Source organism: Lynx canadensis, chromosome C2 (genome assembly GCF_007474595.2).
Source record: "Lynx canadensis isolate LIC74 chromosome C2, mLynCan4.pri.v2, whole genome shotgun sequence".
In the NCBI taxonomy this organism is placed as follows: Eukaryota; Metazoa; Chordata; class Mammalia; order Carnivora; family Felidae; genus Lynx; species Lynx canadensis.
The window spans coordinates 99184021-99199711 of NC_044311.2; the positions used below are offsets into that span (position 1 = coordinate 99184021).

Here is a 15691-nt window from a genome sequence, read left to right on the forward strand (position 1 = left end):
ATCTTTGGATCACATGTTCATTTGCATTTCTTTTTTTTTAAGTTTTAAGTTTGTTTGTTTGTTTGTTTGTTTATTTAGAGAAAGAGCATGAACAGCAGAGGAGCAGAGAGAGAGAGGGAGAGAGAGAGAATCTCAAGCAGGCTCTCCTCACTGCCAGTGTGGAGCCTGACATGGGGCTCAAACCCACAAACTGTGAAATCATGACCTGAGCTGAAATTGAGAGACGCTTAATTGACTGAGTCACCCAGAAATTATATATAAAAATTAATTTTAGGTGTTCGTGTCTTTAGTGAGTTGATAAAATTCCCTTTTCTTGAACAGATAAAAAAGCCCTGAAATATTCTGTCTCTTTTTCAATTTAACTCTTAGACAATGAGGTAGGTATAGTTATGTATAGTTGGTTAATAGTTTGTATATACCTCACAATTCAAATTGCATTAATTAAAATTTTCTCCTTTTTTACATTCTATATATTCTTGTTAATAATTCTACATAGTTTTTTCTCTAAAAATATTCACTTACAAATAAAAATAATCCTCTAAAATCAGAATTTATTTTTTTAAACAAGGGCAAGAAATAAAGATTTCTCCAATGATCCTTTAACTTTTGTGTTCAACAGTGAACTCTTAGAAAATAAGAAACCATCTACTTAAGATATACTATGTAATATGTTTCTTTTGCAATGAAACCATCTACTTAAGATATACATATCTTAAGTATATTAATATGTTTCTTTTGCAAACTATAATGTTTTGATAGATTAACCTCATTTAACTTACTTATTACATTTATATCTTAGGTTATATTAATTTGAACTTGAACTTGAATTAATTTGAACAATGTACATTTAAAAGATGTCTTATAAAAACTTTGATTATTTTAACCTTTATTTTGAATTAGTGCAGATTTACTGTATAGCATTAATATGCACACACACACACACACACACTCATCTATACACCTATACATATTAATGCACTCAGAAAGGAAATGTTAGCATATTTATTATATATACTTATATACCATATACTATTTAGTCCATTTTCATAATTCATATGAATTAAATTTCAATTATATTTATGTAGATTTATTATAATATGTAATATTACTGGTGTTTCAGGATTTCAAAATGTGTCAGAATTTTATTTTATTTTATTTTTTTTTAAATTTTTTTTTCAACGTTTATTTATTTTTGGGACAGAGAGAGACAGAGCATGAACGGGGGAGGGGCAGAGAGAGAGGGAGACACAGAATCGGAAACAGGCTCCAGGCTCTGAGCCATCAGCCCAGAGCCTGACGCGGGGCTCGAACTCACGGACTGCGAGATCGTGACCTGGCTGAAGTCGGACGCTTAACCGGCTGCGCCACCCAGGCGCCCCAAAATGTGTCAGAATTTTAAACAGCTGGTCTTTCAACATCAAGAGGCCTTTTTGATACTTTTACTTTTATAAAATTAATCTGCTTTCAGGATTTCCCTGGGAAAATTAAAATATTGACTAAATCAGAGTATGAGGATTTTCACGTAATTTGAAAGCAAGGTTGCATTAGTGATAAATAAAAAACTCTGAGTTTCAAAGTAAAATGCAACTACTTCAACACTGAGCCTTTATTGAAGGGCACAGAGTTTAAAAACATATTTATTACATTGCTTTTCCTGTCTCTAGAATGGTTACTTTGTGTCACTTCTTTTCCTTAACAACATTCCCTCAGTCATTCCTTTGGTTATGACTGTAGAAAGCGGGCCAACCTAAAACTTCTGGACAGCAGTACTGTGATGTACATAGCTGGGAACCAGCTGATCCTTTTGAATTTGAAAACCAAGGAACAGATCTACCTGCGAAGTAGCAGTGGTAGAGGAATTGGTGTTATTGGGGTACGCTGTTAGCGACTTCGGAAAAAATTCCATCCTTTTGTTTGTTTCTTCTGTGGACCAGCCAGGCTGTTAGATGCCAATACCATGGGCAGGATGCCACAATTGCAAGAGATGCAATTCTAAGGCATTTTCAAGTCAACAATTGCAACCACTCCATTCACTGACATTGTCTCTGTGCAGTATCATACTATCACGTTAATAATACTATCATTTTACCAATACTTAATGTTGCAGATAAGGACACTGGGGCTAATAGAGGGTAAGTGGCTTCCCACAGTCGTGAAGTTTTTTCATATTAATGCTATGTTGCTATTCTGCAAAAATACTCAAATGAGTGGCACAGATGATAATTCAAATAATAAATAGAGATAAGTGCCAGATAAGATATAAGTATATAGTTGCACATTAAGAGATCAAGTATAGATTGTACGTTCAATAATTTTGAGCAGTTGACAGAAGGACTTGTATGTGATTTGAGGCTGTCTCTTCCTCTTCAGGTGCCTGTCTCCATCAGTCACCTTTTTTCTTGTACCTTCAGCCTCTACTTCCTTAGGGTTTTCATCCTCAGCATTAAAGCACACTAAATCAACTTGTTCTCACCTTAAAAGTCTCCTCTCTAACCATGTATTCTCTTTACACTGACTTTTGATCTTCCCTTCAAAGCCAAGCTTCTGCTGTCTTTTTCCCCACAACCGCACTGAAATTGCCCTTACTAAAGTGACCAGTGGCCCTGAATAGCCAAATCTGAAGAATACCTTTCTAACTGTATCTTATCTGACCTCTCAATAGCAATTGGCCCCATGATTGCACTTTTATCTTGATGACCTTTTGCTTTTTACTCTGATCCTTAAAAGTAGGTGATCCTTAAAAGTCCCTAGATCTTCTCTCACTAATAACAGCCTGAGAAGCACATCTTGGTGTCTTTAGAGTCATGAGAGGGCACCTGTTCAGATTAGGCTGTGTGAGACACAGAGAAGAGGAGAAATATGCAGGATTTGGGGCTCATACAAGCTACGCTTCCGTAGCAGACATTCAAAGGGTTTTTAGAAGGATCATGAACCAAATAGAAGTCTGCCCTGCTCTTGCCCTGCCTGTCAGGTGTGAGCAGCCCATTCAGAACTAGAAGGTGCAGAGTGACATCACCGTACCCTGTGGAGGTGGAGGGCTTCTGGCAGAAAGGCTGATGCAGCTCCAACAGAGAGACTGGGCCAAGCTAGCAGGGAGTAGTGGGAAATGCTCTTGAGTAGACTAGATGGTAGGGTAGCTTACCTGGTAGGATATTTAGATTAGAAGTGGAGATGAGTGGAGAGGTTTGGAAGATTCTTGCTCTGAGAAGCGAAGCAGGAAGATGAATGGGAATGGAGAAGGTAAGGAAAATCAGAGATCCACAAATAGAACTTAGACTGGCTACGGAAACAGGAAATGGTGCGATGGAAGGGTGAAGGAGAGTCTCATGTTTCTGTCTTCCTTGATCATCTATGTATATATAGCAGGTGTAAATAGTAAAGTCCCCCTGTCCTCAGCAAGAATTTATTATACTACATTGTGAGTCCAACACTAACTCAGAACATGCAGGGATTTAGGTGAAGAAGTGTTCGTGACCTCTATGAATTCAGAGTTCAAAATCCACCCAAAGAGACAGGACTCATATCAAAAAGCAGAAAAACCAAAAAACTAGAGGCATAAAAGTACATGATCCTGTGGCACCAGCTGTGTGCAAACACAGGCCTAGCATTAGGGTTCCATGGAGGGAAGTCAGTCAGGGGCCACTCTGAGGTGTCCTGAGCCCTGAGGTCCACATCATCTGCAGAGTACGGAGAAATGGGGAACTATCACTTGTTTTTCTATCACTTTACGGCCAATAGTAGTTTTGAAGTTTCTATTTTGTTATACAATAAGTTGGCCCGAGGTCAGTAGTTAGAGGTGTATTGTGGTCAAGAATGTTAATCCTAATCCTCATCCCCGCCTGGACTCTGGGCAGTTGTATGTCCACAGGGACTTTTCTCGGAGTGTGTTGAAGCCTGGATAGTGGTGGGGATTTTCCTCAACTGGCCTTGTCGGTTCATTCTTTCTGAAACAGTTATCTATTGTGGATGAGAAGCACTCTCGCAAGGCAATGGGAAATCTGTGAGAAATGTGTTCTGGGGGCATATCAACTGTCAGAAGATAGGGTGAATCTGTATGTTGAGTGTAAAGTAAATGACTCCTTAGTTCCTAATAATTAGTTCCTTATTAGTTCCCCACTAAAAATAAAACACCAAACTCAACCCCACAGAGCTTCTGATCTGAAAGGGCTGAAACTTTTTCACTTACTATAGGCAAGATGCAGAAGAGCAAAAGATTTGCCCGAATTCTCATTCAGATTTCTGCGACCACATATCCTATACAATATTCTCCCATAAATAGGCATCTAGAAAAACATATACCTTATCACATTTCCCCCTAAGTTCTTGGTAGCTACTGTTTTTAATTTTTTTTTAAAGATTTGTTTTTAAAAAGAGAGAGCGAGTGGGGCAGGGGCAGAAAGGGAGACAGAATCCCAAGCAGGCTCTGTGCTGTCAGTGCAGAGTCTGATGTAAGGCTTGAATTCACGAACTGTGAAATCATGACCTGAGCTGAAATCAAGAGTCGGCATTTTAACCAACTGAGCCACCCAAGTGCCCCAATAGCCACTGTTTTTTTAGTTCCACTTTCTTTTTGGCTCCAACACCTGGCTTAAATCCTACCTCTCACATTTGCCAGCTGTACGACTTCAAGTTACTTAGCCTCTCTGTGCCTATTTCCCATTGGTAAGATGGGAATGATAATGGTATTTGAACTCACAAGGTTGATGTAAAATTTAAGGGGATTAATTCATATAAAGCTTAAACAGTGTCTGGCATATAATAAGCACCCAATAAATGTTGGTTATTCTCTCACTGAGTGTCCATCCTATAAACCCAAGCCTTGTTTCAAGCTGAAGGGATGGGTGTTTACTTGACTGGAAGAATAAAAGACCAGTTGTCAGTAAGAAAACAGCTTATATAGGTCTTTTGGCCCCATGTGTGGAGAGAAGAATGTTATCTTGGGTACCAGAATTTAGAGTGCAATCCTCTAAGGGAAGCTCCTGGCCCCTAGGTATAAAATCAGGAGTTGCAAAATGGTAAGTGAAAATAAGATTCTTTTAAAATCTATTTATTTGTTTGTTTGTTTATTTATTTTGAGAGAGACTACACAAGCTGGGGAGGGGCAGAGAGAGGGAGAGAGAGAGAGAGAGAGAGAGAGAGAGAGAATCCCAAACAGGCTCTGCACTGTCAGCACAGAACCTGATGCAGGGCTCAAACTCACAAACCATGAGATAATGAGACTTGAGCCTAAACCAAGAGTTGCATGCTTAATCAACTGAGCCACCTGGCACACCTGAAAATAGAATTTTATAAAGCACAATATGTGTCTTAAATAGTTTGTTTTCTTTTCTTTTTTAACGTTTATTTATTTTTGAGACAGAGAGAGACAGAGCATGAACGGGGGAGGGGCAGAGAGAGAGGGAGACACAGAATCGGAAGCAGGCTTCAGGCTCTGAGCCATCAGCCCAGAGCCCGACGCGGGGCTCGAACCCACGGACCGCGAGATCGTGACCTGAGCTGAAGTCAGACGCTTAACCGACTGAGCCACCCAGGCGCCCCAAATAGTTTGTTTTCAAAACAGCCTATTTATATTTTTAGGCTATCCATTTACTCTTCCTGCACATTGGCTTACCAATGAACAAAAATAACAAGAATAAACATATACTTCACAATTCATACGGCTGTCATTCGAAATGCTAAGCAAATAGTTTATCCACAAATATTTACTATTTTTTTCTTCTGCATCTGGCTGGGAAATATTGTATCTTTCTCACTTTTAGTAAGTTTATATCCATTTGTGGTAAATTTGTCCAAGGTGAAATTTTTTAAACCGAGATGGAACCTACTCTGGAAACATGAGTTTTTCTGTACAAAAATTTAGGTTGATTTATTTATGCAGGGTAAACAATTCATCTAACTTGGTTGTTCTCAAAGAGTGATTCCCAAGCCGGCAGCATCAGCATCACCTGGAACTTGTTAGAGACGGAAATGCAAATTTTGCGCCCCCCCCCCCCCCCCCCCCCGCCCCCTCAAGTACTGAGTCGGGAACTCCGGTGCTAGGGCTTACCCTCTGTGCCTTCAAGAGCCCTCCCTGTGGTTCCGACACACTCTAATGATTGAGAACCACTGTTCTAGCTCTCCTGATGGCAGTTAAAATAATTGCAGATGTAGAGATGACTTTATTAACAAAAGCAAAACTTAAAATTAATATTCGTAAAGGCTTCAGTTTAAATCACATCCGTTACCAAGTATGTATCAGATGCCCCCCCCTTTTTTTTTTTTTAGTTTTCTGTTGGAGTGGATCCTAATAAATGATAAAATCACAGATACTGCATTAATAGGGGTATTTATAAGAAAATCTTCCTTTTATGATTTAAGTGAGATTTTACTTTTTATAGGTTCATCCTGATAAAACTTACTTCACTGTCGCTGAAAAAGGAGTTTTCCCAAAGATTATCATCTATGAATATCCTTCTTTGAGGCCCTACAGAATCCTTCAAGGTGAGCCCACTACAACTTTTGAAATATTCCATGTTCAAGGTTAATGATATTCAGGGTCTTCCAGAGAAACCAAACTAGGAGGAGACAGAAGAGAGATTTGTTTAAAGGACTTGCCTCGTGTACTTATGGGAACTGGCAGGTCTGAAGTTTGTAGGGCAGGCTGGCAGGCTGGACGTTCTTGGGCAGGGGTTGATGCTACATGTTCAGGTAGAATTTTGTCTTCCTCAGGGAAACTTCAGTTTTGACTTTTAAGGACTTTCAACTGATTGAGGCCCACCCAGATTGAAATAACCTCACATACAATTAATCACCACCATTTTCGTGTAATTTTGTTTTCCATATAATTAATTTTAGTAGTTTTTTAAAAAGACTGCTTTTTGGAGCAGTTTCAGATTTATAGTAAAGTTAAGGGGAAGGTTCAGAGAGCTCCCATATCCCTCCTCCCCCACACATACATAGCTTTCCCCATTATCAACATCACTCACCAGGTACATCATTTACTGAAGATCAGTCTACATTAGCACATCATAATCACCCAAAGTCTACAGTGTCCCTTGGGGTTTACTCCTAGTGTTGTATTCTATGGGTTTAGATAAATGTATAATGATGTATATGCATCAGTATATCATACAGTGTATTTTCACTGTCCTAAAATTCCTCTGTGTCCTGCCTATTCATAACTGTCCCCACCTTGGCCACCACTGATCTTTTTATTGTCTCCCCAGTTTTGCCTTTTCCAGAATGTCGTAGAGTTGGAATCATACAGTACGTAGGCTTCGCAGATTGACTTCTTTCACTTAGTAATATGCATTTAAGATTCCTCCCTGGCTTTTCATAGTGTGGTAGCCCATTTCTTTTTGGTGCTGAAAAATATTCCATTGCCTGGATGTACCCCAGTGTACATTTGTGTATTGAGGGGCATCTTAGTTGTTTCTAAATTTTGGCAGGTTGTGAACAAAGCTGCAATAAACATCTGAGTGTAGGTTGCTGCTGTGTGAACATAAATTTTCAACTACTTTGGGTAAATACCAAGAGCATAATTACTAGATCCTATGGTAAGAGTACGTTTAGTCTTGTAAGAAACTGCCAAGCTGTCTTCCAGAGTGGCTGTACCATTTTGCTTTCCCACCAGCAACGTATGAGAGTTCCAGTTGCCCCACATCCTCATCAGCATTTGGTGTCCTCAGCGATTTGGATGTTGGCCATTCTAAATAGGTGTGTAGTCGTACCTCCTTTTTTAAGTTTGTGTTTCCCCGATGACGTAGAGTGTGGAGCATCTTTTCATATGTTTCTGTGTTAGCTGCATATTTTTGGTGAGGCTACATGTTAAGGCCTTTGGCCCCTTCTGTAATTGAGTTGTTCATGTCTTATTGTTGAGTTTTAAGAATTCTTTGCATATTTTGGATATGCATACTTTGCATAACAGTCCTTTATCACATATGCTTTTGCAAATTTTTCTCCCAGTCTGTGACTTGTATCATTTTCTTGACATTGCCCTTCTCAGAGTAGGTTTTCATTTTAATGAAGTTTAGTTATTAGTGATTTCTTTTATGGATCATGTCTTTCGTGTGGAATCTAAAATGACATCATGATACCCAAGGTCACTTAGGTTGTCTCTTACATTAACTTCTAGGAATTTTACATTTTTAGCATTTTATATTTAGGTCTGTGATCCATTTTGAGTTAATTTTTGTGAAAGATGTAAGGCCTATGTTTTCAGTAGTTTATTTGTTTGCTGGTTTATTTTTTGCCTATGGATGTCCAGGTGGCCCAGCACATTTGTTGAAGAGACTGTCTTTGCTCTGCTATATTCTCTTCAGGCCTTTGTCAAAGATCAGTTGACTGTATTTCTCTGGGTCTATTTTTGAGCTTTCTATTCTGTTCCATTTGTCTATTTAGTCTTTCCCCAATGTCACACTATCTTGATTACTGTAGTTGTATGGTATATTTCGAAGTCAGGTATTATCAGTTCAACTTTGCCCCTTTCACTCAGTATTATGTTGACTAGTCTGGGTCTTTTGCCTGTCTGTATGAACTTTAAAATCAGTTTGTTGATATCCCCAAACTAATAATGCAGTTGTTTCTGCACATTATTAGATTCGATTTGCTAATATTTTGTTGAGGTATTTCACATCTATGTTCATGAAAGATACTGTTCTATCGTTTTCTTTTCTTAGACAAACTGTTATTTGTTACATCAATTAAGAATAGTAAAAATAAAAGCTTTTTATTTTACATTCACTTACTCCTTCTTCAGTGCTCTTCATCTCTTTATGTAGATGTGTGTTTCTGACCTATATTATTTTCCTTCTGTGCAGAGAACTTCTTTTAACTTTTCCTGCAAAGCAGGTCTCCTGGCAACAAATTCCCTCAGTGTGTGTCAGAGAAAGTCTTTATCTGTCACTTTTGAAGGATAATTTCATGGGGTACAGAAGTCCAGGTTGGTGGGTTTTTTCCCTTCAACACTTTAAATATCTCAGTCCATTCTTCTTGCTTGTGTGGTTTCTGAGGAGAAGTTGGATATAGTTTTTCATTCTTCTCTAGGTAAGGTGTTTTTCCCCCTCTTGCTTTTTTCAGGAGTTCTTCCTTTATCTTCATTTTCTGTAGTTTTCTGGGCATTTATTCCAGTTAGTATTCTCTGAGCTTCTTGGATCTGTGGTTTGGTGTCTGATAGTAATTTGGGGGAAATTCTCAATCATTATTGTTTCACATACTTCTTCTCTTCCTTTCTCTTTTCTTCTCCTTTTGGTGTTCCCATTACACATACATTGCATCTTTTGTAGTTGTTCCATAGTTCTTAGATATCGCTTCTGTTTTGCTCTTCAGTTTTAAAGATTCTATTGATATATTCTGTAGCTCAGAGATTTCCTCAGCTGTGTCCAATTTACTAATGAGCCCATCAAAGACATTTTTCATTTCTGTTACAATGTTTTATATCTTTAGCCTTTCCTTGTTGTTCTTTCTTAGGATTTCCATTTTTCTGCTGACATTGTCCATTTGTTCCTGGATATTGTCTGCTTTATTCCCTTGGCATATTAATCATAGTTGTTTTATTTATTTATTTAATATGTATTTATTTTTGAGAGAGAGATAGACAGAAAAAGCGAGAGGCAGAGAAGGGAGACAGAGGATCCAAAACAGTTTCTGTGCTGACAGTACAGAACCTGATGTGGGGCTAAAACTCACGAACCATGAGATCATAACCTTAGGTAAAGTCGGATGCAACTGACTGAGCCACCCAGACACCCTAATCATAGTTGGTTTAAATTCCCAATCTGATATTTCCGTATCTGTGCCATGTCTGGTTCTAATGCTTGCTCTGTCTCTTCAAACTGTGTTTTTTGCCTTTTTGTATGCTTTGTAGATTTTTCTTGGTAGCCAGACATGGTGTAGTGGATAAAAATAATTGCTGTAAATAGGCTTCTTGTAATATGGTGGTAAGGTGTGGAGGGAGGGGAAGTGTTCTATGGTTCTGTGATTAGGTCTCAAATTTTTAGGGAGCCTCTCTCGACTGAACTTCATAAATGTTTCTTAGCAGTTTTCCCCCCTCAGGTGGGATGGGATGGCTAGAGGGGGCTAGAGTTGAGTATTTCCTTCCCCAGGTTAGTTAGGTTGGTTAGGCTTTTGTTAATTAGTTTCTCCTGAGGACAGGCCTCATTAAGAAGAGCAGAGTGTTCTGGTGTATTTCAGTTTTTTTTTTTTTAATGTTTATTTATTTGAGAGAGAGGGAGGGAGGGAGGGGAAAGGAGCGGTGAGAGAGGAAGACACAGATTCCAAAGCAGGGTCCAGGCTCTGAGCTGTCAGCACAGAGTTCGACACGGAGTTCCAACTCATGAACTGTGAGATCATGATCTGAGTCAAAGTCAGATGCTTAACTGACTGAGCTGCCCAGGTGCACCTGTTCTGGTGTATTTAAAAATGGTTCCTATTCCCCTCTCCCTGCTGAAAGCCTGAGGGTTTTTTCTAGGTGTTTACTGTGGGGACCTGGTCAAGCTCCTGGAGATAAAGCTCACAATATTTTGAAGACCATCTTATGACTGGGCCTCCCTGGAGTTTTTAACTCTCAGATTTGTCCATGCTGAGCTTCCAGCAATTCATCAGTGATAGTTCAGGTTTTACTACCTGGCTCGGATATTTTGGCTATTTCTGCTGTGAGTCCCTGCTATAGTAAGTTGCAAATGCTCGTGTTCCCCTGTTGTATCTCTCCAGTCTCGGGAGCAGCCGTTTGCCCTGTGTCCTTCCCTCGCTTATGAATCCAAGAAGAGTTGTGATTTTTTAGTGTGTTCAGCTTTTTATTTGTTGTTAGGATGGAATGGTGACTTCCAAGCTCCTTACATGCATAACCAGAAACCTGAAGTCCTCAATTTTTATTTGGTGAATTTTCCAGTGGCAAGTTTCTAATTATAGATTGATTTCTTTCTGCTATCTCACATGATTTTGTGTCCCCCTGCCCCCGTTTCATAAACTGGAATGTGTTCTCAAAAACAATAAAAAGTTTTTCTCTTGCAAAATGTGATTAAGATTTCTTCACTCTTCCCACTCACGTAATATAATTCATTCTAAAGCCAAGGGTGATGAATGATTTTGGATTGTTTCTTTGGGGATTCTTGGCATTCTTTCATCAATGCTTATCACCAAGGATGCTTGCTTGCTCTCTCTCTCTCTCTCCTTTTCCTTTTCAAAAGAATACACTTTAGAAAATGAGATAAGTGTTGCCTCTGTTCATTGGCCTCCCATTCACCCTTTCAGATGGGACTGAGCTGGCTTATGCTTACGTGGATTTTAACTACGATGGTACCTTGCTAGCCTCCGTTGGCAGCAGCCCCGATCACACGCTGACCATCTGGAACTGGAAAGAAGAACAGCCCATACTGAGGACAAAAGCTTTTTCCCAGGAAGTTTTTAAGGTTACTTTCAATCCTGAAGATGATGAGCAGCTGACTACATCGGGATCAGGCCACATCAAGTAGGTTGTGTGACTGATACAGGTGTTGGTAGATTATCATTAATGATATTTTCTAAGAGGTGACCAGCTGGAGACATCTTTGCTGATGTTAACATTAGGATAATTTTTAAATGTGTTATCCTTAACTGTAGTGCTGCTTTTCTAATTGGATATGGGGATTTTCTTACCTGAGGGGCACCTGGGTGGCTCAGTTGGTTAAGCGGCCAACTCTTGGTTTCCGCTCAGGTCGTGATCTCACCATTTCATGGGTTTGAGCCCTGCATCAGACTCTGGGCCAACAGTGTGGAGGCTGCTTGGGATTCTCCCTCTCTCCCTCCCTCTCTGCCCACCCCCCACTTATGCTGTCTCTGTCTCTCTCAACATAAATAAATACACTTAAAACAAAAGACAGTATAGATAAAAAGAAGGGCTTTTATTTTATTTTATTTTTTTTAAAGAAGGGCTTTTAAATGTAGCCTACTGCCTTATAGGCTTTACCACCTCAAAGGGTTTGTATAATGTCTTACTAACATGGCATGTTGACTTTTCAGACCCACCATTAAACTTGTTGTAGCAATACTGTATGATGGATAAGTCATTTTGACTCTGAACTCAGTCTTCATCTGTAAAATAAGAATTATAACAGAATCATTCCTAACCCAGGGCCCTCAATACTAAATTGCAACAGAGTTTACTGTTGATCTCGGTCTCTGGGTCTAAATTTCATGTCGTTTTCACTTTATCATACTCCGCTCTATTTTCTAAGATGGAATGACTTTGTCCTGTTCTGTCTTCATTCTACCTTGTCTTAAGCATTTATCTAACAACCTTCTACCACCACCCTCGGACTGCTCATAACTAGATTTCCAGCGTCCTTTTTGAGAAAGACATTTTTACCTAAGTTTCTCTTAGTTCAATTTAAACCTGGCCCTATTCTTATTCATTCATTAGAAATATAGAATAATTGAACAGATATTATTAAAAAAATTTTTTTTAACGTTTATTTATTTTTGAGACAGAGAGAGACAGAGCATGAACGGGGGAGGGTCAGAGAGAGGGAGACACAGAATCTGAAACAGGCTCCAGGCTCTGAGCTGTCAGCACAGAGCCCGACACGGAGCCTGAACTCACAGACCGCGAGATCATGACCTGAGCCGAAGTCGGCCGCTTAACCGACTGAGCCACCCAGGTGCCCCTAATTGAACAGATTTTTAAATAGAAACTTGGGGGAATTCTCAAGTAATCTTCTGCTAGCTATAGGCTAAAAATGTCCAATTCTTTTACATTTGCCCATCATTTAGTAAAGTGCATATTTTCTATGTACTGTGTCTTTGTAGAGGGATAGAAATGGAATAATTTCATGTGTGAAGTGCTATGAAAGAAACAAAGTATATGGAAATGTGTGAATAGAGGACCTACCATAGCCTTGGAGAAGGATGTTTGTTATTTAAGCTTTTGGCTTCACATTGGCTTGTTGATATCATCCATTATCTATTTTATATCTAGTTGGTAGACCAGATTCTTTTTCCTACATGGTTTTCATCATCTGACTGTTCATTGCTTAGACTATTAATAAGAAATATTAATGAATAAATGTTGATTGTTACTGCTTTTATGTGCTAGGCACTGTTCTAAGCATTTTTCAGTAATTTTATGAGGTTGGTACTACTAATATGCTCACTGTATACATGAAGGAATGAGGGCACAGTGTTATTTAGAAACTCACTCTTAAGTTACACAGCAAGTAAATTGGAATTTTTTGGAAAACTTTTACATGTTCTGAAATGGTAGTATCCAATAGAACTTTCTGCCAGGATGGAATGTTCTGTGCTATCCAACCTAGTAGACACTAGCTACATGTAGCTATTGAATACTTGAAATTGGCTGGTCTGACAGAAACACTGAGCTTTAAATTTTATTTAGCGTTAATTTATTAAGTCTAAGTTAAAATAGTCAAACTTGGCTACAGTTGACTGCATAGGACAGCAGGAGTCTCAGATATAATATCCACAAAGGCAGGGAGTTTATTTTGTCTGTTTTGCTCAATGCTGAATTCATATTGCCTAGAGCTTTCCTGACAGGTAGTTGATACTTAATACATATTAGATGAATGAATAAATGAGATAATATGTGACGATGAAACATGTAAATGCTTGGGTGATAATAAAAATAAATAAAGCCTCTTTGAGGTACATTCAATCACCTTCTGGTTTGTTTACAGGTTCTGGGAAATGGCTCTAACATTCACTGGTCTCAAGCTTCAGGGTTCATTGGGTCGATTTGGCAAAACAGCCACTACTGATATAGAAGGTTACATGGAGCTCCCAGATGGGAAGGTGAGTGTAGCCACTATTCTACAATAATAAGATTATGTTTCCAAGTGATGAAAATAGATGAAAGCACATTATGCATTGTGAAAAGCACTGCCAATGTTAGTACTAATGAATACTATAATTGTGAATATAATGAACATTTCATTTTGCTTCTTCAGATTATCAATTTTAATTAATATACTTTCACAGAATTGTCCTAATCCACATATAAATATTATTTTTGTTTTGTGTCTACTAAATATTATACAAATACATAACATTTAATATATTAACATAGTGACATATTGTCATTTTTTATTACGCCATGGAGTTGCAGTGTTTATAATGTTTATCTTTCCCTCCTCTTTTGTCATGATGGTCCAAGAGGACTTCCTAGCTCAAAGTTGTATATAGTCTTGCAGCTTTTGTTTTTATTGTCAGATTATTATTTAGGAAGACTGAACCACCCTATGGTGGCTCCTACAGACCCACTGTGCCTGTTTATTCTGTAACATTGTTAGTTTATCTTCTCTCTTCCTCTTACAAAATTTATGGGCATCTTGCCTATAGGGTCAGTTCTGCATTAATGATGCATTTGGCTTCCTATTAGGATGAGTTATATAGTATTATTTGTGAATGTCTCCGTTATAAGTAAATGCCAGCATACAAATATAATTTTGAGGAACAAAATGGGCTTCCTAGTAGATATTCTCTACCTAGTATCTACCTAGTAGATATTCTCAATCTGAAATCATGTTGTGTGGGGGGAAATAACAATTCTTGGATGCTGGTCAAATACATATCCAAACCTTTAAAATGATCATAAGTCATTTTAGCTTCAAATTCTGAATCCTACAAGAATTAATCTAGGATAAAGATGGTTAAAACATGCCACAAGATAGATCTTTAAAAGGTTCAGTAGGATTCATGTGTATGTAGGGAGAAAAGAAGCCATTTTATTTATTTTTAACTTGTTTTATTTTTTATTTTTTTAAATTTATATCCAAATTAGTTAGCATATAGTGCAACAATGATTTCAGGAGTAGATTCCTTAGTGCCCCTTACCCATTTAGCCCATCCCCCCTCCCACAACCCCTCCAGTAAGCCTCAGTTTGTTCTCCATATTTATGAGTCTCTTCTGTTTTGTCCCCCTCCCTGTTTTTATATTATTTTTGTTTCCCTTCCCTTATTGTTCATCTGTTTTGTCTCTTAAAGTCCTCATATGAGTGAAGTCATATGATTTTTGTCTTTCTCTGACTAATTTCACTTAGCATAATACCCTCCAGTTCCATCCACATCATTGCAAATGGCAAGATTTCATTCTTTTTGATTGCCGAGTAATACTCCAGTGTGTGTGTGTGTGTGTGTGTGTGTGTGTGTGTGTGTGTGTGTATCACATCTGCTTTATCGAGTCATCCATCGATGGACATTTGGACTCTTTCCATACTTTGGCTATTGTTGATAGTGCTGCTATAAACATGGGGGTGCATGTGTCCCTTCGAAACAGCACACCTGTACCCCGTGGATAAATGCCTAATAGTGCAATTGCTGGGTCGTAGGGTTGTTCGATTTTTAGTTTTTTTGAGGCACCTCCATACTGTCTTCCAGAGTGGCTGCACCAGCTTGCATTGCCACCAACAATGCTAAAGAGTTCCTCTTTCTCCGCATCCTGGCCAACATAGTGTTGTTGCCAGAGTTGTTAATGTTAGCTATTCTGACAGGTGTGAGGTGGCATCTCATTGTGGTTTTGATTTGTATTTCCCTGATGATGAGTGACGTTGAGCATTTTTTCACGTGTCGGTTGGCCTTCTGGATGTCTTCTTTGGAGAAGTGTCTATCCATGTCTTTTGCCCGTTTCTTCACTGGATTCTTTGTTTTTTGGGTGTTGAGTTTGATAAGTTCTTTATAGATTTTGGATACTAACCCTTTATCTGATATGTCATTTGCAAATATC

At 38.6% G+C, this 15691-nt stretch overlaps 1 protein-coding gene across 1 annotated transcript in view; it reads left to right on the forward strand.

The window, feature by feature from the left end:
* The window catches only part of CFAP44 (cilia and flagella associated protein 44), a 157295-nt gene that overhangs the window by 14970 nt on the left and 126634 nt on the right, over window positions 1-15691 (forward strand). Inside the window, exons 5-8 of the mRNA XM_030330062.1 lie at window positions 1711-1873; window positions 6378-6480; window positions 11230-11446; window positions 13647-13761. Coding sequence (XP_030185922.1) covers window positions 1711-1873; window positions 6378-6480; window positions 11230-11446; window positions 13647-13761 — 598 coding nt within the window. The remainder of the gene's footprint in view (window positions 1-1710; window positions 1874-6377; window positions 6481-11229; window positions 11447-13646; window positions 13762-15691) is intronic.